General features: G+C 41.6%; 1 protein-coding gene across 1 annotated transcript in view; it reads left to right on the top strand.

Moving 5' to 3' along the window:
- Positions 1 to 21913, top strand: part of LOC133027564 (rab3 GTPase-activating protein catalytic subunit-like) — a 67255-nt gene extending 45342 nt beyond the window's left edge. Inside the window, exons 19-25 of the mRNA XM_061094600.1 lie at positions 5906 to 6043; positions 11874 to 12101; positions 12231 to 12327; positions 13523 to 13626; positions 15793 to 15908; positions 18353 to 18455; positions 20416 to 21913. Of these exons, the coding sequence (XP_060950583.1) occupies positions 5906 to 6043; positions 11874 to 12101; positions 12231 to 12327; positions 13523 to 13626; positions 15793 to 15908; positions 18353 to 18455; positions 20416 to 20649 (1020 nt within the window). The 3' untranslated portion in view covers positions 20650 to 21913. The remainder of the gene's footprint in view (positions 1 to 5905; positions 6044 to 11873; positions 12102 to 12230; positions 12328 to 13522; positions 13627 to 15792; positions 15909 to 18352; positions 18456 to 20415) is intronic.
- Positions 21914 to 24263: the final 2350 nt, after the last annotated feature.

The following is a 24263-nucleotide window of genomic DNA, read 5'->3' as shown; positions in this document are numbered from 1 at the left end:
GAAGAGAGGGTTCAGCGATCAGCTGATATAGATTCTATCGATCTGTGATTTTTTTTTTACTTCAGGCTTCATTCTTTCTCTCGTCTTCACTCTCACACATTGTGTTATCCACAGCAGCGGCAGAGTGTCAGTGTATTTTCTTTATTATTGACATCACTGCTGTCCAAGTCACTCTTCACCTCCACCTCAATAACAAACACCTCGATGTCAGTGTCAGGAAGTTTTGCTTCCTCTTCTCATCGCTTGATGCCGTGACTCCGTCAGGACTCACCGTGGAAACCCATTGGTCAGCTGCATCATTTAATATTCATGCCTTGCTTTGCATTGACCATTTATGGTTGAAAGTGGGCGTGTGGAGGGCGGATTTGGAGGCAGATCCACGTAAAAACGTTTTCCAGGTGGACTGTGATTTATAAAGCGAACATTGCGTTCAGGTGTGCGTGCGCACATTTTTTTAAGTCAGGAATTTCTTTTGCGTAGGCCATTTCCTAATTTTGTGCGTATGTACACTTTTAGTATGTGGGCTGATTCTCCGCACTACTCTGTAGGGGCCCTTCCAACATGGAGCAATTTTAGCAGAGAACAACTGGCTCATCTTGGAGTACGGATGACTTTTTAACCAGACTCTGTCTCTTTCTGCAAACATTTGGTCTCTCCTGTCATAATTGAGCTTCTGATGCTCTTTAGCTTTTTGGAGGGTTTTGGTTACCAATTGTTGCAGACCTACTATCTGATCCATCTGGTGGTAAGCAGATTAATTTGGGGTGCATAAGCATGGGTTTAGCTCAGCGTCCACTGGGCCCTTACGTGTCCAACTTACATTTTGAGCTCTGCCGTGTCACTCCAATGGATTCATGGACAGCTGTGTTAAGTACAAATCGAAACTCGGGTAACTACTCGTCCCAGGTTTTGTGATCGCTCTCCACATAAGATGCAATCATGGCCTTCAAGTTCCGGTTTACCGTCTCTGAAAGATTGGTTTGTGGATGGTATGGTGTAGTTTTCCTTTGTTTCAGGTTCCATTTCTTGCATGTTTCCCCAAATACTGAAGAGATGAATTAGGAACCCTGATCCGTAAGAAGGTAGTCCGGCACTCCCCAACAAGTTAGTATCTCTCTAACTAGGACTTGAGAAACAGTCGTCGCGTGGCCCAGCATAATGTGAACAACTCCAGCCAGCGAGAGTAATAATCTACAAAGACAAGTAGATAAAGGTTGCCGGCGGAGCTTGAGGGAAGGGTCCCATGATGTCTACCCCTAGCATTTCCCATGGACGACTGACAGTGGTCTGTTGTAATTTCCCAGGCCGTCTTTGATTTTCAGGCTTTTGGACTTGGCAGGTTTGGCAGCACTGGATGTAATTTTTCACTTCCAGACCCATTCTGGCCCTAAATAAAGGGATTGCAGTCTCTTATATGTTTTGTACCTTCCTAGGTGTCTGCAACAATTGGTAACCAAAACCCATCAAAAAGCTAAAGAGCGTCAGAAGCTCAATTATGACCGTTATAGGAGAGACCAAATGTTTGCGGAAAGAGACAGTCTGGTTAAATAGCCATCCGTACTCGAAGATTAGCCAGTCCTTCTCTGCTAAAATTGCTCCACGTTGGAAGGGCCCCTACAAAGTAGTGCGGAAAAAATCAGCCCACGAACTTGTCCTGGAGGATTCTGGAGAGGATCTCCGTGTCGTGAATATTGCGCAGCTTAAACCGTGCTATCCAACAGCTCTGGATTTGGAAAAACACCAGTGCTGTCGCATCATGAAGATCTTTGAAGAGGTGTCTGAGGATGAAGAGTTAAATTTTTTGAAGTGGACTTTTAGTTTTTTCTTCCATATTTCTATCTTTCCTTGGACATATCCTGAAGTGGACTCTTTTTGTTGGCGAAAATAAGGATCGCACCATTCACTCCGTCAGTCAATCTGTAAATCAGTCCGTCAGTCAGTGAGTGAGTCAGCTCGACCGGCAGCGATATTGTTAGGTTAGAATTAGTCTTTTATATTTACACAGGGAGTGGGTCTCGCTCCCACAGACATCGCCATGTTGCATCGTTCTACAGCAGCCTCGAATGGACAAACCGCCTAGAGATGGTGTTTCGCACTTGCATATTGATGCAGCAGCATGAATTCGAAAAAGAGAACCGCTCCACTCAAAACAGAAATTATACTAAATGGAGGATCATCTTTAAACACTAACAGAAAAAACAAGAAAACGCATTGAGGCTAAACAAAACGGGACATGTGATTATAGAAACATCATTTGGCATAAACATTCACTTATACTCAATTAAATGATCTAAAGGTCAAGGTCATGGTTTACTATTCTCAGTGGTTTCTGTACTGACCCAGACGTTACTAGCAGGGCAGTTAGGGCCTGGTGATCCGTCCACAGTTTGAAGTGCCATCCACACACTTACATGTGCCACTGCTCACATGCCCAGACACAGGCCAGTGCCTTGCACTTCCCCACAAGTACTTTTGTTCAGCTGAGGTGAGGGGCCGAGAGGCAAAGACCATAGGGCGCTCTGTGCCACTGGAGTTGCCCGCGCACAGAGCCTACTCCAACCAGGGGAATTGCAGGTCATGTTTGTGGGGCTCTTTAGGTCAGAGTGTGGAGGTGAGGTGAGCTGTGCTTTGAGTTGGTGAACACGCAGCGGTCCATGTTCATGTCGCGTCTTTTCACTAGAGCTCTCATAATGGAACGGTAGTGGTGGAGTAAAGGAGAGGAAATCGCAGGTCGTAGGCTGTCATCCCCAGAAAAGATGCCAGTTGGGCTGGGCAAGATAGTTCAGGGAGACGCTGCACGGCTTTCAGATTGGAGTGAAGCGGATGGAGACTGTCAGTAGTTAGGCGAGACCCCATAAACCCGATGGCAAGTGCAGCAAATATGTACTTTTCTCCAGTCAGTGTGAGGTTGTGGCTGCTGAGGACATATAGCACCTTTTTCTCGTCATGGAGAGCTGTTGTCACACTATGAACCAGGTAGATGTCCACTCCTGGGAAGTCAGTGAAGATGGTGGTCATGATCTTCTTGAAGCAGTTTGGGGCAGAGCCTGAAAGGCATGTGTGTAGCAAAAAATCCCAGTGTGTGTCACAAAGGCAGTGAGGTTGTGGCTTTCGGGATGTAGCGAGACCTGCTGGTAGCCAAGGCAGATGTAAATTATTTGAGAACACAGAGGAGCCTTTAACTTTGGCAGTCAGCTCTTCCACTGTCGGCAGTCTGTACCTGTCTGGAATCACAGCCTTATTCAGTAACCTGAGGTCGATGCCTGGGTCCGGACCCCGACTTTTTCCTTGCCACCACTAAATTCGAAATCTAAGGGGAGACATCCACCCGGTCGATTATGCCGGCGTCCAATAGCTTTTGCAGTCCAACAGTCATATCGTTATGCAGAGTGAGTGGTAGGCGGTCCAGGGCCTGAATGAAGACCAGTGCTGCTACCAAAGGTGAGCTACTCATCAGGATGGTGGACCCAGCATGATCAAGGAGGGAGAAGCCCTAGTCACGAAAGACATCCATGTGGTCGGCCCTGTGTTGGGACACTTGGAATGTGATGAGGTGAAAGTCTTCTCATTCACTTGGGGTGCAGGCCCCTCAACTTTTCCTTGCCACCACTAAATTCTAAATTTAAGGGGAGGCATCCCCCCGCTCGATTAAGAGTTAGATCAACAGGAGACATTTAAAAGTTTCAGGTTATTTATATGTTTTGCTAGTTGTTCTCCTATTAGTTCATCCTCCAGTGCCCCAAACTTGCACAAGCTGGCCAAACTTCTTAGGTCGGCTAAGTACTGGCGAACTGACTCAACTGCTCGTTGTTGTCGCTGGGGGAAAACGATCTGCCTGAGCATAATGCTTTGTGGGGCTGCAAAATGTCAAGACACCTGTATGACACACGCGTCATATGAGCCGGCAGGTCAGAGAGTCTGAAGAATCCATTGCGATTGAGCATGGCTCTCTCACAGTTGTTTCTAGTATCCGCTAGTTCAATGGCTGTTATGAGTTTTTCAAAGGATACATACCAGCAAGTCCATGGGACAGGTGGCTCACCTGGCAGTCCGAGGAATGGGGAGAGAGGTGGGAAAGAGAACTCCATTCTCATCACCTATGTTCTGTCTAGAAGTAACTTGCGGACCTCAACTTCAGTGCACACAATCACCTGTTATTGAAACCTCTTTTTTTCACCGATGTACACTACCATTCAAAAGTTTGGGGTCACCCAGACAATTTTGTGTTTTCAATGAAAACTCACACTTTTATTTATCCAATGAGTTGCCAAACGAATAGAAAATATAGTCAAGACATTGACAAAGTTAGAAATAATGATTTTATTTGAAAGATTCATTTTGTTCTTCAAACTTTGCTTTCGTCAAAGAATGCTCCATTTGCAGCAATTACAGCATTGCAGACCTTTGGCATTCTAGCTGTTCATTTGTTGAGGTAATCTGTAGAAATTTCACCCCACGCTTCCTGAAGCACCTCCCACGAGTTGAATTGGCTTGATGGGCACTTCTTGCGTACCCTACGGTCAAGCTGCTCCCACAACAGCTCAATGGGGTTGAGTTCTGGTGACTGCACTGGCCACTCCATTACAGAAAGCATACCAGCTGCCTGTAATAATCGACCGCTGTCCACAGGGTATGGCATGGCGTTGTAAAATGGAGTGATAGCCTTCGTTATTTAAAATCCCTTTTACCTTGTACAAATCTCCCACTTTAGCAGCACCAAAGCAGACCATCACATTTCCTCCACCATGCTTGACAGTTGGCGTCAGGCACTCTTCCAGCATCTGCGTCTCACAAATGTTCTTCTGTGTGATCCAAACACCTCAAACTTTGATTTGTCTGTCCATTACACTTTTTTCCAATCTTCCTCTGTCCAATGTCTGTGTTCTTTTGCCCATATCAATCTTTTCTTTTTATTGGCCAGTCTCAGATATGGCTTTTTCTTTGCCACTCTGTCTAGAAGGCCAGCATCCTGGAGTCGCCTCTTCACTGTAGACGTTGACACTGGCGTTTTGCGGGTACCATTTAAAGAAGCTGCCAGTTAAGGACCTGTGAGGCGTCTATTTCTCAAACTAGAGACTCTAATATACTTGTCTTCTTGCTGAGTTGTTCACCGGGGCCTCCCACTTCTCTTTCTACTCTGGTTAGAGCCCGTTTGTGCTGTTCTCCGAAGGGAGTTGTACACACCGTTGTCGGAATTTTCAGTTTCTTTGCAATTTCTTGCATGGAATAGCCTTCATTTCCAAGAGCAAGAATAGACTGGCGAGTTTCACATGAAAGTTCTCTTCCTCTGGCCATTTTGAGAGTATAATCAAACCCACAAATATGATGCTCCAGATACTCAATTAGCTCAAAGGAAGGCAAGTTTTATAGCTTCTCTTAACAGCTAAACAGTGTTCAGCTGTGCTAACATAATTGCACAAGAGTTTTCAACGGCAAACACAATGTACCATTAGAAAACTGGAGTGATAGTTGATGGAAATGGGCCTCTATACACCTATGTAGATATTTCATTAAAAACCAGACGTTTCCACCTAGAATCGTCATTTACCACATAAACAATGTATCAAGTGTATTTCTGATTAATTGAATGTTATCTTCATTGAAAAATCTGTGCTTTTCTTTGAAAAATAAGGACATTTCTAAGTGACCCCAAACTTTTGAATGGTAGTGTAAATGAAAAGGATTTGACAACCACTCATTGATTGCCTTGCCATAGTGACATTTTTCAAGCCATTTTCATATTGAACCATTTTTTAAGTGCAGTGTGGACAAGATAATATACACCAAGAGGGGCCTCTATTAGTGTTCATTGAACCACATATTAACAAAAACTAATCACTCATTAATGTGGAAATCACATTAGTGAATGGATGAAGGCTGAAGCTTGTGTGTGTTTGATTTTCAGGAACCTGCTCCCATGACAGAAGATTTGTTAGAGGAGCAGTCAGAAGTACTGGCCAAACTGGGTACATCAGCTGAAGGTACCCACCTCCGTGCCCGGATGCAGAGTGCCTGTCTACTCTCTGACATGGAGTCCTTCAAGGTGAGGACTGCCTGTGCTGTTTAATTATTTTAACAGTATAACATTATAATTCAATACCCTTTTCGTCACATTCTGTGAATATCTCCTTATAGTGTACTGGCTGTCTTTTCTGTGTGAGTGCTGAAAAAATCTGTCTTTTTGAATAGCCCTTGCTCTCTTCATGACTGAGCCACTAAACACTAGTCCAGCTAGTAAGTCACAGGAGTGTTTGTGTGAGTGCACTAGACAGACTGCTGAAGCCAGTTGCACTTCAACCTCTTCCTCACCATTGTAAAAAATAAAATATTGTAGGTATAACTCGGCCATGTTTTTTTGGACATTGCTCTTTTGGAATCAACAATAAACAACATTGCCCCATGTATTACTGACAATAGGGTGTAATTTACTTTTACTGGAGGTTACTTTCAATAATGTTACTGATACAAAGGCTCAGCTACTGAGCTGCTATTGCCTTACAATTGGGCGGCTGTGGCTGAGGGGTAGAGTGGTCGTCCTCCAACCTGAAGGTCGGCGGTTCGATTCCCAGTCTGAACCATCTGCATGCCGAAGTGTCCTTGGGCAAGATGCTGAACCCTGAACGGCCCCCCATAGAATAACAAAGTGCTGCAAGTAGATGCACTGTATGAATGTGTGTATGAATGGGTGAATGTGAAACTGTACTGTAAAGCGCTTTGAGTGGTCTTCATCAGACTAGAAAAGCGCTATATAAATACAAATCCATTTACAATTTGACAATTTGACTCCACTACGATAGCCCAGATAGCTGGCCCAGCCCATGAGTATAGGGAATTCAGGCCATGAATTTGATTCCATCAGAGGCCACTGCCACCCTGTTCACTTAAACCACCAGACCACTAATCCTGTATGATAAACCTATTTGTTGATGTACCGGTGTAACAGGCCATAGTATACCCCCCGGCCGGACTATACCCGGGGTTAAAGTGGCCTAGGCTACATTATACCCCGGGTATATTATGGCCTAGGCCAATTTATACCCCGGGGTATATTATGGCCTAGGCCAATTTATACCCCTCAGGCCAGATTATACCCCCATGATATCAGTAGTGTTGAATGATATACACAAGAATTACTTAATTTTTCAACATTTTATTGGGGGTTCAGCTTTGACAGGTAAATTAAGGGAGAAAGCTAACTAACTTAAATCTCAAAACTCTAAATTTCTTTTTTGCTGTTGTGTCGGTGATCAAAGGTACGCTTCTGGGGTCTCATTTATAAAATAGTGTGTAGGATTCATACTAAAAGGGTACGTATGTACAAAAGCCGGAAATGGCATAGGCAAAAGATAATTCTGATTTATAAAACCGTTCGCACGTACACCTGAACGCAATGTTCGCTTTATGAAACACAGTCCACCTGGAAGCGTTCGTACATGGATCTGCCTCCAAATCCGCCCTCCACACGCCCACTTTCAACCATGAATGGTCAATGCAAAGCACGGCATTAATATTATTTGGTGCTGCTGACCAATGGGTTTCCACCGTGAGTCCTGACGGAGTCACCGCATCAAGCGATGTGAAGAGAAAGTGAAACTTTCTGACACTGACATCGAGGTGTTTGTTAGTGAGGTGGAGGTGAAGAGCGACTTTATAGCAGTGATGTCACTAATAAAGAAAATACACTGAAACTCTGCCACTGCTGCTGTGGATAACACACTGTGTGAGATCAAAGATCGCTGAACCCTCGCTTCCTCCTCGTCCTTCCATTCACATGCACACATCGAGCAGATCCCCGCTCCACTGATTCCCTCACATCAGTGGATCCTCACCTCCTCTGGGATATTATTTGGAAAGTTTCTTGATTTGTTGTAAGTGATCTCCAGTGCGCTCTGTGCACTGGGTTCTGCGCTCTTTCCCGTCTCCAAAACGTTCGTACGCATGGGTCAGAGTTTTCGTGGAAATACGCAAATTCTCCCGTCAAGTTTGTTTTTATAAATCCCAACGTTGGCGTGAGAGGTGGCGTACGCACGTTTCAGGCCTGTTTTGTACGTACGCAACGGTTATAAATGACACCCTGGTTCCAATTCCAATTAATGCAGTGTAAATTATCATTAAAATATAAGAGAATATCAAGCCTAGATTTTGAAGATTCAAATTCTTTGATAGCACAATACAACTTCTATGCCTACCTGACCTTAGAGCTAAATCAACCACATATCCATCATGTATAGTTTTGCCTTGGACAGTGTATCCCCTGGGGTATACTCTGGCCTGGAGGGGTATAGTATGGCCTAGGCTGTTTTACACCCCGGGGTATAGTTTGGCCTAGGCCAGTTTATCCCCCGGGGTATACTCTGGCCCGGGCCAAAGTATACCTGGGTTTAATTTGGGCGGGGGTTAATTTGGCCTGTTACACCTGTAACCAGACTAGATATGAATTTGGCCTCTATGTTCATCTGGGAGGAAATTATCCAGATTACAAAATACCCCAACCAATGACCAACAGGTAATCTATCTGAAAACTGAGTCTGTTACCCTGCTATAAGACAACAGAAATAACATTGATATTGTATATTGTAGTTTAGGGTACACTAAGACCGAACATACAGCTCAGTCCAAAAAACTGAAAATCTGAATTTCAAATTTGCTATCACTATTATTACATACAGACATATAGATCTGTTCAAGTAGGGGCTCTGATGTAGCTAAGCAATTTTGTGTCAATTGGACAATGTTACCACAACTTAATTTGCACACTGATCAGTAGGTGGCGCTATGACCCTGAACTAATATTAATATATGGAGCTGTTCAGGTCAGGATTGTGATTATAGGTCAGCATTTTGGGGCGGGTAAGATAATGCAGAGTGGATTCACAAAGTACTACCTGTTTCATGGGGAATCAGTACGTGGCGCTATAACACTGAGGAAATATTGACATATTTCTGATCATGAGACAGGAGTTTGGCGGTGATAGGACAATGCACAGTGGGGTTATGACAACATTGTCTCCTTTGGAGAAGGATGATTCTTCGCCACACTTCAATGTTTACATCCTTTGAGGAAATGTCACAATTCTGACCATAGTCCTATGACTTGACTGAGTTCTTTTGAGCTGTATATTGTATAGCAGCCAAGAGCAGTGCATCAAAGTATAAGACATGTCACTTCCTCGGCTGTGGCTGAGGGGTAGAGTGGTCGTCCTCCAACCTGAAGGTCGGCGATTCGATCCCCAGTCTGAACCATCTTCATGCCGAAGTGTCCTTGGGCAAGATTCTGAACCCTCAATAGCCCCCCATAGAATAACAAAGTGCTGCAAGTAGATGCACTGTATGAATGTGTGTGTGAATGGGTGAATGTGAAACTGTACTGTAAAGCGCTTTGAGTGGTCTTCATCAGACTAGAAAAGCGCTATATAAATCCAAATCCAAATCCATTTACTTCCTGTAGCCAGCAGGTGGCGCTGTAATGGTGAGTCATTACCGACACATGGATCTGATCAGGGCGGGACTGTGAATGTGTGAATTAGGTTTGAGGCTGAAAGAACAATGTACAGAGGAGTTATAAAAAATCCCTCTATATTGGCGAATCATCAAGATTCTACGCCACGCCACGATTACACCGTGTGACGAAAAATCGTTCTTTGAGGTAGTTTTCATCTCCATCTTGTTGTGATGACACTCATCTCCATATGAAGTCGCTTTTTTCAAATCGCACCTATTGACTTTTTTTATTTGCCTGGTCATGATACACCTGGGCTATGATTTTTGTGAAGATTGGTGAAAAGCTAACTGAGGGGCTTTTCCTTAGATAGCGCTGTTTAGCCATTTTGCCACGCCCATTACAAATTACTTACTTTTTGGTGTTTTGAATTTCCTGCAAACTAACTAACGATTTGAGCATGTCTAGGCCCTGAAAAAGCCCCAAAAGGGAAATACAAATCCTTCGGAATACAATACAGCCTCCCATCATAGCTGCTCGGGCCCTGATAATCCTTACAATTTCAATAGGGCCTGCCAGCGTTCGGTGCTCGGGCCCTAATAAAATGAATTAAATAAAAAACACTACCAAAACAATAAATAAAATGGACTCTCTGGCTCTGTTACCAAAAATTTTAAATAATTATGTTTTATAAACCCAGCCCTATGTCCTACCAGCTGTTCGAAAATCAGTAAATTCTGACGTGGCAATGAAATGTACGTGATCGGCAGATTCAAATGGCACAAAATAAAGTTGAACAATTGGGTGGGCAAAGTAGATATTTTGGCTGGCCACTTCTACATCCGGTTCCGGCCCTTACTATAGGCCTTATGTGGAGATGGTGTCTGCCTCCCTAGCCCAGTGTGGGAGCTGAATACACAGGAGAGGAGCCTGGTAGCTGATGGATATACCTCCTGTAAGCGGCACATGTGCGGCATAGAACGGCTAGCTTTTCATTTCTGCGCCCATATTATCAGGTTATATCCAGCATCTACAAAGCCTGTGGGGGTGAATAGTCTTGCTCTAGCCCCAACAACGCTCTTAACAATCCAATTTTGGGTCATTTGGCAGATATCAGTGAGCTCACACTGTAAGGTGTGCCATAACCATACATGCTCAATAAAATGTCACCCGTCTCTCAATACTTAATGACTTACGAACCAAAACGTAAATGGATACAGTATAAATTTTCTGTATTAATGTACAGGCCCCTTAATTTATAATAGATAATAGTGAAAAATTAAATATCTATTACAAGACTGGTTAGAAAACCTGCAATAATTTTTTCCTGAAATGTATTCCAAACTATAGGTAACAGGCTACATAAAGAATTCACTTAAAGTTGCAGTGTGTAGAATTTAGTGACGTTAGTGGTGAAGTTGCATGTTGCAGCTGAATACCCCTCATCTCATCCTCCCCTTTCAAACATGAAAGAGAACCTATGGTAACCTTCAGTTTTCATAAAAACTCAAAGGGTGTTTAGTTTTCCAGTCTGGGCTACTACAACAAACATGGCTGCCTCCATAGAGAAGACCCCCCTGATGTAAATATTGTAACGGACTGGGGTTATTGTTCAAGTATGTGTTGTGTTATTTAATAGTAATTTGTTGTGTTTAAAGAGTGTTCTGATGTCCCGGGCGGCAGTGAAGGGGTCGGGGGCGGGACATGTGATGGGTTGGACAAATAGGGTGGGTTCTATGGTAAAGAGGCTTTCTCATTGGCTGGTTTTACGGGGGATTGGGCGGCAATGAGGAAGTGGTTCTTGTTGTTGATGTGCGCCACTGACGAAGTGAATGGAAAAAGGCACATGTGCGTGTAAAAGTGAATAAAGAGAAAAACGAAGAAAGAAGCTTCCTGTCCTCTCTACGGGAGGACGTTACAATATAAAGTATTTCAATATAAAAGGCCCATTCTAGGGTAAATAAAAAGATTTTGTCAATAGATCCCTTTCACCTAAATCGTACACACTGGACCTTGAATTGGAGGTCTTGTCTTATAAGTATGACTAACTATCAAGAACAAGAAGAAACAACAGAGAAGACTGAGGCATAATGCTATTACCTCTTGGAATGAAACACTTAACGGTTTCAATGTATACCATAGTAAAATCCCCGATAATTGTAATTGTTTCAATCTTTACCATAATATCCATGGTGATTTGGGTTGATACTGTCCAGGATCAACCAAAATAGCAAGCAAGTATCCAAGACACAGTTGCAGGAGAGCTTTTAGTTCTCTGGCCATAGTTAGCACCTGAATATTTAACTGACTAATATAATTTCCTGTATCGGCCCCCAATAATCTATATAGGTCAAGCTCGAGTATCATCCCTCACCCAGCCTCAGTATTATTCACGTTAAATACTGAAATAAAAAATGTCCCTGTGTCTCCGCAGGCAGCCAATCCAGGCTGTGTTCTGGAGGACTTTGTGCGCTGGTATTCACCAAGGGATTACATAGAGGAGGAGGTAATCGATGAGAAGGGTAACACAGTGGTGAAAGGGGATCTTAGTGCCAGGATGAAGATCCCAGACAACATGTGGGCAGAGACTTGGGACACAGCCAGGATTATACCTGCACGCCGCCAGAGAAGGCTTTTTGATGACACTAAGGAAGGCGAGAAGGTAATTTTATGTAGAGCTAGAAAGATTTTCAGTATGTTCAGTAAAGGTTTCCTTGAGTGGATTTACCTCTGTAAAAAATCTAAAATGCAAATAAATGGGGGAAACTAAGCCTGGATTTTGCCTCTGTAGGTTCTGCATTATTTGGCTGTACAGAAACCTGCTGACCTAACACACCATCTCCTGCCCTGCATACTCCATGCTGCTATTCTGAAGTTGAAGGAGGAGGGTAAGTCACTTTTATTTGGTTGAAAATTTAAATAAAAATAAAAAATGCCCTGCTAGCATTAACATACTACCCAAATATTATTAATCTATAAATACATTAAGAAAACTTTTGACAAGAGGTGTAAAGTCCATATGTATATGAATAAATGGAACTCTGGACATGATAGAATAGTCGGGCCTACATGTGTAGCCAAAGCCTGCGACCACATGTCTTCTTTGTTCTGAAGACAAAGGAGAGCTTCCGTAACTCAGTCTCCAAGGGTCCTCCATCTTCAAACATAGCCTGCCCCTGGACCCAACTTTCAACCAATATTGGTCACTGGATAGACGGACGGACAGACAGACAGACAGACAGACAGACAGATGTTCTTTATCAATCGCAATTCGGGAAATTACTGTGTTAAAGCAGCATGACGGGGAATTTCCCAAAGAGCGAAGAAAAATGCTGAGCGTAAAAAATTCACTCTCACTGGAGTCATATGAAAACTGATTCATTCAGTTCATCGTTCATGAAAAATATGAACGCGTTCATGCACAACACTGGTGTTGAGTGTGATCTTTTTACATATGACCTTTTCACTTTTAAAGCAGCGGTAATACGTTTTTTAAATTGTATCATATAGAATGAGTATGTGACTGAGGACCAGTTTATTCTTTCTCTTAAGTTAATGTACTTACATGATTCTTGCTTTTCTGAGTTTGTTTCCTCATAGGTTATTGCACTTATTGTAATTTTCGTTGGAAAAAAGTATCAGCTAAATTAAATGTAATGTAAAATGGTGTATTTCATTTGAACGTTTTTAATGGAATACTGGGAAAGTATAATGTTTAATTAATAGGACAGTTGAAGTCCAAATTATGAGGCAATGTCAGCACAGTAAACAGCTTAGTATGTCATGCGGTCGCAAATATAACACCAATGTGTCTGTTGGTTTCTGTATGTTATTTCATATGTCCCTCATTTTGTTTTCTAATGTGGTGATCAATACAGCAGATAATACTGTTTATTTCTCTCCAAAGAGGATGAGATGAATGTCAACTCCTGTGTATTTTCATGTCACAGTTCAATTTAGTATTTAACTTAATAACATTTTTAGCTGAAAGAAAGTTCTCATTTTATAATTTCCCAGCTTTAATCGATTACTTTCTTCCTATTACTCTTATCCCCTGTCTCCTCTTTATTCTCTCTCTAACAGAGTTAGTAGAAGACATTCCATCGGTCAAAAAAAGCATTCAACAAGCTACATCTCAAGCCAGCAAGCTGCTGCAGCCCCACATCCATGATAACAAGAAGTTAGAGGTCAGTGACACGTCAGGGTGGACTTTAATGCCATTAACTACCTATCTTCGCTCCCAGCTCATGGCCTTCTTGTCGACGGTTGGTTGGGGTCCTCGTCGTGGGGGGAGGCAGGACAGAAGAAAGACAAAGGCAAATTCTTCGTCCAATATTGTCCAAAACCATACGAGCCCTGATAATACTATATAATGGTATACAAGTTTACCACCTTAATCATCTAAACCAGAGGTCTTCAACAGGGGGTCCGCGACCCCTAGGGGGTCTGCGGAGGTACTGCAGGGGGGTCGCGAAATCTTTGGTTGATAAGACAATTTTTTAAATTTTTTATTATATATATATATATATATTTTTTTTTTTCACGAATTTAAATGTCTTTCAAAACACATTAACATGCATCCAACATATTGTGAGGCTGATTTGACCCTCTGCCTGACAACCTCCATCCATCCAAGATTAGATAAGTTGTGTGCTACCCATCAGGGTCCGACATCTCACTAATGTGGCAGTATGTGTGCCATCCACAGATAGCTTGAGGATTCACTGTCTCTTCTACATGTATGTTTAAAATAAAAACATGAATCTGTGAATTACTTTATTAGCTCAGTGTTGTATGCAAGATGTACAGTGGGTACGGAAAGTATTCTGACCCCTTTAAATATTTCACTCTGTTTCATTACAGCAATTTGCAAAAATCAAAAGAGTTCATATTATTCCTCATTAATGTACACTCAGCACCCCATCTTGACAGAATATATATATATATATATATATATATATATATATATCATAAGTATTCAGACCCTTTGCTGTGACACTCATATTGAACTCACATGCTGTCCATTTCTTCTGATCCTCCTTGAGATGGTTCTACTCCTTCATTGGAGTCCAGCTGTGTTTAATTAAACTGATTGGACTTGATTAGGAAAGGCACACACCTGTCTATATAAGACCTTACAGCTCACAGTGCATGTCAGAGCAAATGAGAATCATGAGGTCGAAGGAACTGCCCAAAGAGCTCAGAGACAGAATTGTGGCAAGGCACAGATCTGGCCATGGTAACAAAAGAATTTCTGCAGCACTCAAGGTTCCTAAGAGCACAGTGGCCTCCATAATCCTTAAATGGAAGAAGTTTGGGACGACCAGAACTCTTCCTAGACCTGGCCGTCCAGCCAAACTGAGCAATCGTGGGAGAAGAGCCTTGGTGAGAGAGGTAAAGAAGAACCCAAAGATCACTGTGGCTGAGCTCCAGAGATGCAGTTAATACATGGCACAATTTTATACAATATATATAGTAGGGGGTCCCTGCTACATCTCTCCACCTGTTTTGGGGTCCTTGGCCTGAAAAACGTTGAAGACCCCTGATCTAAACACCTCCATTGGCATTTGAGATTTCCCAACTAAGTGTGCTTGAGCATGGGCTTCATTGTACTGAGATTCCACTGCGTGCTGCGAAGAGTCATTATAGATCAGGCTGTCTACAATATGGTGTTTATTGACTGAAGACGCCAGCCAACAGATACAGTGCCTACCTATAGTTGGGCCACTGTGGCTCTTGAGATCGTGCAGGTGGCTCACTTACCAGTTGGTTTGCAGTTTGATTCCCTGCTCCTCCATTCCGTGTACCAAGGTGTTCTTGGGCAAAACACTGGCCCTCAAATTTTCCCTGCTGGCTATGCCATTGAGAAAGTGTGACAAAACGATGCACTGTATGAATGAATAGGTGGATGGCAAAACTGTCAAACGCTTTGACTGGCCATCAAGACTAGAAAAGTGTTATGTACATCAAGACCATTTTCCATACACTATGTGCCAAGATAAGCGTCTAACTTGATGTATCGACTATTCATTTTTGATAATGAGCTATTATTATAGCCGGTTAATAGTTATGTTTCTATGTGATTTAATATAGACATTTTAATCAAAAGAAAAATGAATGGATGAATATGATCTAATAAACGTGTATGGTTTAGATTAGAAGACTGGTGAAGTCAGCTCAGAAAGAACTATAGAAGCAAAGTATAAACCTAAGGCTACTGTACTGGACAATGTAACCGTGCTGTTGTTTGGGAGGAGGTAGTGCATTTATAGTGCATGTATGGTGGAGTCAAAGCCTTTTTAGTTGAGTTCCTTTTCTGACAACGTGTTTGTGTGACTTTTTTCTGTCTGCAGGATTTCATCAACCAGTTGATGACCATGGAAGCAGTCATCACACAAGTTCGCTCACTCAAGGCCAAGTTTGCCGTCAATGAGGGTGAGAGTGAAGAGGACACAGCTGAACTAGAAAAGTAAGTGAGACATGGCTTTATTTTAGCTGCATTTCAGTTAGGAATTTTGGTTTTATATTTGAGCAGGAACACTCTACTCTTCCTGGAAGAATAGTACCAAACTAATACCCGAGTCAGCAAATCGGCATTTGAAATGGCAAACGACTCAAGTGCTCCGCCTGATTTGTACCTATAGCTGCAAATTAAATTAAATTACATTTGTATAGCGTCAAATCATAGCACACATTATCTCAAGGTACTTTTGACCTTAAAGATTATAGAGAAATCTAGTTCCCTCAATAAAAAAAGTATTCTGGTAACTGTGGGGAGAAAGAACTCCCTCATTAACTAAGGGAAGACAGAAGGCGGGGGGGGTTACATTTATGTAGCCCCTATCACAGGAATCCTTCGGTTTCTGAATGAAAGGTTGACATGCGGACACACACGCATACACACACCCTCTCTCTCTCTTCCTATTAACCATTATAAATGTAGCCAAGAGTTTAATTCACCTATACAGAGAGGTAATAGTATAATAAGGATACAAAGAATGTGTGCTTTTCCACAACTGTGCAACACTTGCAACTGTACAACCCAAAAAAGAATAACTTCCACTGCTGACCCTTCACAATAAAAGTCCCAAACATATACAATGCTTATGATGACAGGAAATAAAATATTCAATGACCAACCTTCCATAATTAGGCAACTAAATAAAATATATTGCATAGATTACTTTTAAATAGCCAAGCATTCAGTATAAAAAGTAACTGGACGTAGTTGATGATAATGATTCACCGCCAGGACCGGACAACTTACTCAGGGAAGAGCAAGGGAGGAGTGTCTGCTGCTTGGTGAACATCTGTGGTGCCCACTACAAGGGCTCCAACACTATCAACATGTGGGCCGGACTGAGAACCATCACACACTATAAAGCAAAGACCAGAAGTGCTGATATTTTGTCCGCATCTCTCCCAGAGGATCTGAACACATTTTATGCACGCTTTGAGAGAAGCCCCCCGGCTGTGGAGATCGAAGAGGCCCAGGAGGACCGCTGCCCCCCAGTCATATCCAGGGCAGACGTGTGGAGATCTCTCAACCGGATCAACACGACATGTTGGTGCCAGGACAACAACCTCCATCTCAACGTCGGCAAAACTAAGGAGCTGATCGTGGACTACAGGAAAAGACAAGGGGAGGAACACGCCCCCTCCATCAACAGGACCACGGTTGAGCGAGTAAGCAGCTTCATGTTCCTCGGGGTCCACATCAGTGATGACCTGACATGGAACCATCACACAGACTCCATCAGGAAGACGGCCAGGCAGCGGCTCTTCTTCCTCCGCAGGCTGCGGAGGCTCCACATGGATGCCAGGATCCTCTGCAACTTCTACAGGTGCACCATAGCGAGCATCCTGATGGCTGCATCACTGCCTGGTATGGCAGCTGCACCGCCCTGAGCCGTAAGGCTTTACAGAGGGTGGTGAAGTCTGCCCAGCACATCACCAGGACGCAGCTGCCATCCATGGAGGACCTCTACACCCAGCGGTGTAGAAAGAAGAGTAATCGTATCATTAAAGACCCCTCTCACCCCAGCCATAAATATTTTTGCCGTCTGGCCGACGGTACCGAAGCATCCGGGCCCGCACCACCAGGCTCAGAGATAGTTTCATCCCCCAGGCCATAAGACTTTTAAACTCCTCTGAACTGCAATAACTCCACTAAACCAGCAACGTGGCATATTTGCACTATTGCACATAATTTCACTATTGTTTTTTCTTCAGCTGTATATATATATATTTAGATATATATATTTTATTTTCTATTTTAAATTTATTATATTCTATTTTAGACTATTTTATTCAAATTTAGTTTTAGTTTTTTTTGGTTGTAATTAGCATTGCTAGAAGAGAGCCTGTGACTCAAGCATTTCATTGCCAGCGACTGCTTAATGTTATTGTTGTGCATTTGATAATAAACTCTTGAATCTTGATCTTGTGTGTCTTTTTCCTTTTATAGTATCGATAATCGTGAAACCGTGATATTTAATCTGACAATAATCGTGACACCACAATTTCATATCGTATCATCCCTAAATTACAATAGTTCAGTCCAGAGGTAACAAAGGCATGCACTAATTTCTCAGCATCCTTTTCGAGACCCGATGTGCTAATTTTCATGATATTGTGCAGGTGGAAGAAGGCTGTCCTTTAGACTTGTTTTTTGTGTGAGTTAAATTGACGTGTCCTTGTCAAACATAACTCAAAGGTTCCTCACAGTAGAGCTAATGCCATCAAATGTGAATATCTGGTCATACAATGTTTCTCTGACGTGCTTAGGGCAAATTACAATGACTTCAGTTTTTTCTGAATCAAGAGGTAAAACGCTTAGTTGTGATAACTATATATTGTATCAGTTGTTATTATGTTTGCATGTATATTACTATTGGTATTTGATTTCTCCAGGTTTGTGAGCTCCCTCTTGGAAGAACCAGAGGTTGTAGTCAGTGGAGCTGGCCAGGGGCCAGCTGGCAGCATCATCCACAGACTCTTTGTCAGCGCTCAGAGGGTAAGCAGTGTCACTTTCTCTCTTATGATCCATTGAGACTGTTCACAAGGGATGGTTATCTCATATGGTCGTGCAATGTATCTTACCATGAGAAAACTCCTGGTATTTAGGTTTATTCTGAAAAAAGGTTCCAACGAGGTGATAAAAACACACACACACACTGTCATAAATATTGCAAACAGAGGGGAGACCAGTCCTTTGTGAGTATAATGTTCTGATCTTGTAATAAGGCTCACAGTTTATTGAACATATAATCTAAAATGTCTAATATTAAATTGTGCTACTTCCTAGCATTGCATTTTTTGTGCACCACAAAATAGTTCAAGCAGTTCCTCACGCCCTCTTGAGAAATGTTTTTCTTTTTTTCTTGTACATTTCCTCCATTCGACAATGTTTTTATGTTGTTTCTCCCCCTGCTGCTTGTGTCAAGCTGACTGACTTCACCAGTGATGAGGTAACAATTAACAATGAGACTTTCTTTCCAACAACATGTATACATAAAACATGTCTTGAGATTCTCAGCGATATTTTACCAAATGCATGAAATGCACAAATAAGCATATATTTATGGTTTCTAAGAATCTGTTTGTATCATTAATAACCACCACGTTTATTTTTAGAAGAAATGCACTACTTGTACAGTTTATGCCTCCTATTGAAAATGTATAAATTTTATATTTTGCGGGATTCCGGGGTTGATTAAACACTTAATTTAAATATGTGCATTTTTGGGGTATAGTGTGTGTATGGTGCCTAATGTGATTTCTGCAGTGTAAGTTCTATTTTTCAACTTTAGTTAATTGCTTATGTGTTTCCTTTGAATCAAGAAGTTAGGCATGGGGAACATTTTTGGTTGGGAACGGGGGTTAGGTGTCGATAAAAAAAAAAGTGACTTTTGCTGTACATTTACATACATAAACATTAGTTCAGTTTAAGGTTATTTGCCTTTACGATACAAATTTTGCTCGGATTTTAAAGAAATTCACAGAGAACTATAGCTGTTATCTATGGACCTCTCACTTGGTGCATTATTAAGTTAAGCCTGTCACTTTCTAGATGATAAATTGTCTCAGAAATTGTTGCAATAAATTATTTTACTTTAACTTTTTTTAACCACTGACTTAATGACAATATTTTAGCTTAATCATGCAAGTACCCTCTTTCAAAGGCCAATGAACTTTTAATTGTTAAGAATATTCAGTCTGACATTTTAATTCGAATTTAAATTAAAGCCGCATGTGTCTGGGTGTGCTGCCGTTGTGGTGTAGTTCCTAGAGGTAGGTATATGAAACTACATTTAAATTCACTTGAGTAGGAATTTGCACCAAGTTGCACACTCACATATCAGTCTCAACATGCGTCCATCTTTTCATGTTCTGTCAATTATTTTCTGAGAAATCAACAAAAAATCTATTTCACAATATAATAAAAGATGAACAATTTCTGGATCTGCTCCCTGATCTCTTTTTGTTTTCTAATGTTTGGTGTCATCACGAGTTAGTAGCGTCAACATTACATTTCATTTCATTTAGCTGACGCTTTTATCCAAAGCGACTTACAATAACTGCATTCAACCATGAGGGTACAAACCCAGATCAAGCAAGTACAATTTTCCACTGGTAACCAGTGAAGGGAGCAGAGGAGCAAAGTCCCACAACCCCCCCACTTGTTTGTGGTGTGTCCAGCCAGGGATACCCATCTGTGTTCACACATCGACTTCTCCTGACTTTCTACGGACTTCATACTCGAAGGTCAGGCAGATTAAGTCCGTAGAAACTGAGAAGCGTCTCACTCGACATTTGCGTTCACATATTCACCTCCTCTTGAGAAAATACGGAGGATCTGCGAAGTCCAGTGCATGTCGTAGGCAGTTATACAGACTACATCAAGACCTTTTCAATATCCTTCCGATTTATCTTTTAATTGCTGGTTTGTAACTTCAATTTGTCTTCATCCTCAGGCTACTCTCCTGACACCACTGGACGAAGATTTGGGAAATGTCAGGAAGCAAAATGGATTAAGCAACAAAGTGCCTGACTTCCCTTCTCCGGCAGGCAGGGAGATTCTGTTGCGTACATGTGTCCCTCGGCCAGCACCGTATTCCAAAGCTCTGCCTCAGCGGCTCTTCTGTGTGCTGTTGAAGGAGGAGTTCAGATTGGCAGGGGCTTTCTCTTCAGACACTTCCTTCTTCTAAGATGAAATACTGTTTCACTTTATTTCATCTCAAACCATGTCCCATTTCGTCATTATAATCTGCACCTTGCAGGCAGAAATAAAAGATTAGTGAAGGTCAAAAGGTGACATTGAAATTATTAATTTAGTTAATCCTCTGTTGATTCATGAGTACACAATTGCAAGTATCAAGTATTTTTTTTACAGAGAGTTTAAAAGGAGGTCGAAATAAAGTTTCACTCTGCATCTGTGGATGGAAGGGCAGTGGTAAGAGAGTGGTAGCCAATGTCACCGGAAATGTTCCTGAGCCACATTGAAAAGACAGCCTACTCAGCTGATGTCCCCTGGCCAGTAACGGTTTCACCATGAAGCAGAGGTATTTTTACACTTCTCAGTGGCAATTTATTTGTAGACACCACTAAAATATATTAACACTGACCACTTATAATGATTTTGTTTTGGTCAAATTAGTGACTTTTTATTTAATCATAATCCACTTAGTGCGATGACACACACACTTACAACTGACACATCTATATTGTTAGACTGCTTAAAAACAACATTTTGTCATCCCAAACGGAAACGACAAATTGTTTAATCAATTACTGGCTACAATGATATCCCAATTTTATACTATATTTAATTGTCTTACAATATAAATGTTATATGTATAAGAAATAAAGCTAAATACAGAATTCAATAAAGGTGCGCCATAAATCAATTCAAAAATATCCTTTGTTTTACCTTCAGGGCTTATTCTTTGTAGATTTCTCAAATTAAGTTCTGTATTGACATGTCAGCCACATCTTCCTCTGGTGTCCTTTATATTAGATTTGCAAAACATTGTAGACATAATGCCAAGTATTAAGATAACATGAATCATCTTCATGTCAGGTCTATCCTTGTGTTAAGATCCACATTTAGGGTTGATTCCACTTGATGATGTGCTAATGGCATTTCTGTACTATTTTATAGGATTTAGAAGTTGCTGATTCCTTTTGCTCATAATTTTTGTTGTAAGTGTATGAGTGCAATCCAAAATCAGTAACATCCTGCTCATATACACAATTATATCATTAATATTTACTTGTCGCAGCAGACGCCAATGTGATCACCAAAAATGTTCGTATTGATTTCATTTAATTTCACTGAATAATTGTTGCCCTGTTAACTGATGGTAAATGGTTCTGTGCAAGTTACAAGTGATTGGAGTTATCTGTGTATGTAGGCAAAGGGTGCACAGTACATGTTGTGAAATGTAAATAAATGCTGTACTCCTGTCTCAATCAGTGATTCTGTCTTGGCCTGATGCATCAGCAAACAATGACATTTTTAGCGGGCGGGAAGGTTTAGAAGAGTCATGCTTTTTTACAGTATTTATATCAGTGCTTGTTGAACAGACATTCTGTGAAAGAGATATGTTATACATGAGTAAAAGTATTGTGTTATCTGAAAAATATTTCCAGCCTTAAAAGTAACCATTTATCCAATGGGATTAACGTTCATGGAGCTACCCAATGTAGCACCCGATTTATATTTCTTCTGTAGATCAGTCCGAGCTGACTTCATTAGTCTCTTCATCTAAAACAGGGCTGCCCAATTTGGGGCCCGCGGGCCAAGTATGGAGCCCCGGCCATGGCAGAAAAGAAATCTGGCCTCACTGCTCTGGTATCGCAGAAAGTCTACGAGTGTTGGGAATTTTTTTAAATACCATTGTATTACATCAGGAACAGCTGTGTGCCAAATCAATCGGGCTTAAGAGTGTGATGTCCGACTTCTCTATTGTCAACAATATACGCTCCAAAGCGCAATCTCCCCACCAGTTCAAGGCTCTGCTGGATGAGATGGATGCGCAATATGGTGATGTGCTGTAACATCAGGAGGTGAAATGGCTGAGCCGAAAGAAAATTCTCCGCCGATTTTTTTAGTTGCAGGAAAAGATCAGGACTTTTCAAGCAAGAAAGGAAAGTAACATTCAAGTTCCCGCGGATAAGAAATGGAGTTCTGACCTGGCTTTTTTGATGGATGTGACAGCTTAACATTTTGAATCTCCAGCTCCAAGAGGAGGACCAGATAATCACTCAGCTGTTTGATCATGTCAGAGCCTTCAGGCAAAAACTACTACTATACTGCTCATTAGACAAGTCATATTTTACTTAAAGTGACTTGATTTGCTCCATTTGGTAGATGTCCCAAACTTTTTGGGTCCATATATTGTATGCATGGGGATCTGGTTTTAACCATTTGATGGTTATACACTTCAATGCTGCTCCGAGTAGTATGTTTAGCAGGTATTTTTTGGCCCTCCCGTCCAGGCCTTCAGGCATCACTCCCAATAGTGCTATTAATCAAGTTTTTAATTATTTATTTTAAATATTTCTTATTATAATGCCATAGCTTAATGTACTTTACTGTTTCGTAGAATTTCCCCAGTAGAGAGATAGGCTTGGTGGAAGAGAATTTACCCTAATACATAGAAGTACTCAGCAATCTTGTACAGGAGTTTGACAAGCGCAGAGACAATGCAACTGTTTTTGAGCTATTTGCACATCCCTTTTCTGTTGATGTGGACACAGTCAGTGAGGAGCTCCAAATGGAACTTATTGAACTACAGTCTGATTCAGAACCTCAAAACAAGTTCAGAGCACTTTCCTTACTTGACTTCTACAGCTGTGTTCATCAAGCAGACAGGTATGCAAAGATCCTCAGTCACGCACAGGTAATGCTGTCCCTCTTTGGAAGTACCTACCTTTGTGAACAGACTGTCAGTGGAATGATTTTAAACAAGTGTAACTTGAGAAGTTCAGTTTGACCCTCACCTCCATGACATTCTCACTCTGTCAGTGAGTCAGCTGGATCCTAACATTGAAAGAATGTTGAAAAACAAAGACAAGCTTCAGTGGCTGAGGAGTAGAGTGGTCGTCCTCCAACCTGAAGGTCGGCAGTTCGATCCCCAGTCTGAACCATCTGCATGCCAAAGTGTCCTTGAAGATGCTGAACCCTGAATGGCCCCCCATAGAATAACAAAGTGCTGCGAATAGATGCACTGTATGAATGTGTGTGTGAATGGGTGAATGTAAAACTGTACTGTAAAGCGCTTTGATTGGTCATCAAGACTAGAAAAACGGTATATAAATACAAAACCATTTACCATTTACATTGATACATGTTTGGCTAGATATTAAAGCCAAGTCAACAAGTTGTTCAACATCGTTAAGTCAGAGATCAAACTGTCCCCAATATAATCTCCCCCTTTGGGGTTCCTAGACTGTTGTCTGTTAGCAAATCATTCTTCAGCAACAACATTTCACTCAACAATTCAAATCTTTCAACTACCTTGAACCTTTGTAACATCAAGCGTGAAAATATATATATACATTCCGAGCTTCAACATTAAATTGACATAAGGGACATTACTACTAGTAGGTTATACGTAAGTCATAGTGCAAATACAAGCATCATCGTAAAGATAAATCAAAGTGCTGTTTTAAATTGTACTGAGTACATGGCATCTGAATAACATATAACCAATTTTAACCAACACCCTCTGACCCACCAAATTGGCCACCCTTTACTAATAAAATCACAGCATATTAAACTTGCTCCCCCTCACTGCTGCCCATACTGCTGTGGATA

The sequence above is a fragment of the Limanda limanda genome, chromosome 21, assembly GCF_963576545.1.
Source record: "Limanda limanda chromosome 21, fLimLim1.1, whole genome shotgun sequence".
In the NCBI taxonomy this organism is placed as follows: Eukaryota; Metazoa; Chordata; class Actinopteri; order Pleuronectiformes; family Pleuronectidae; genus Limanda; species Limanda limanda.
This window is presented reverse-complemented; position numbering and strand designations above follow the sequence as displayed.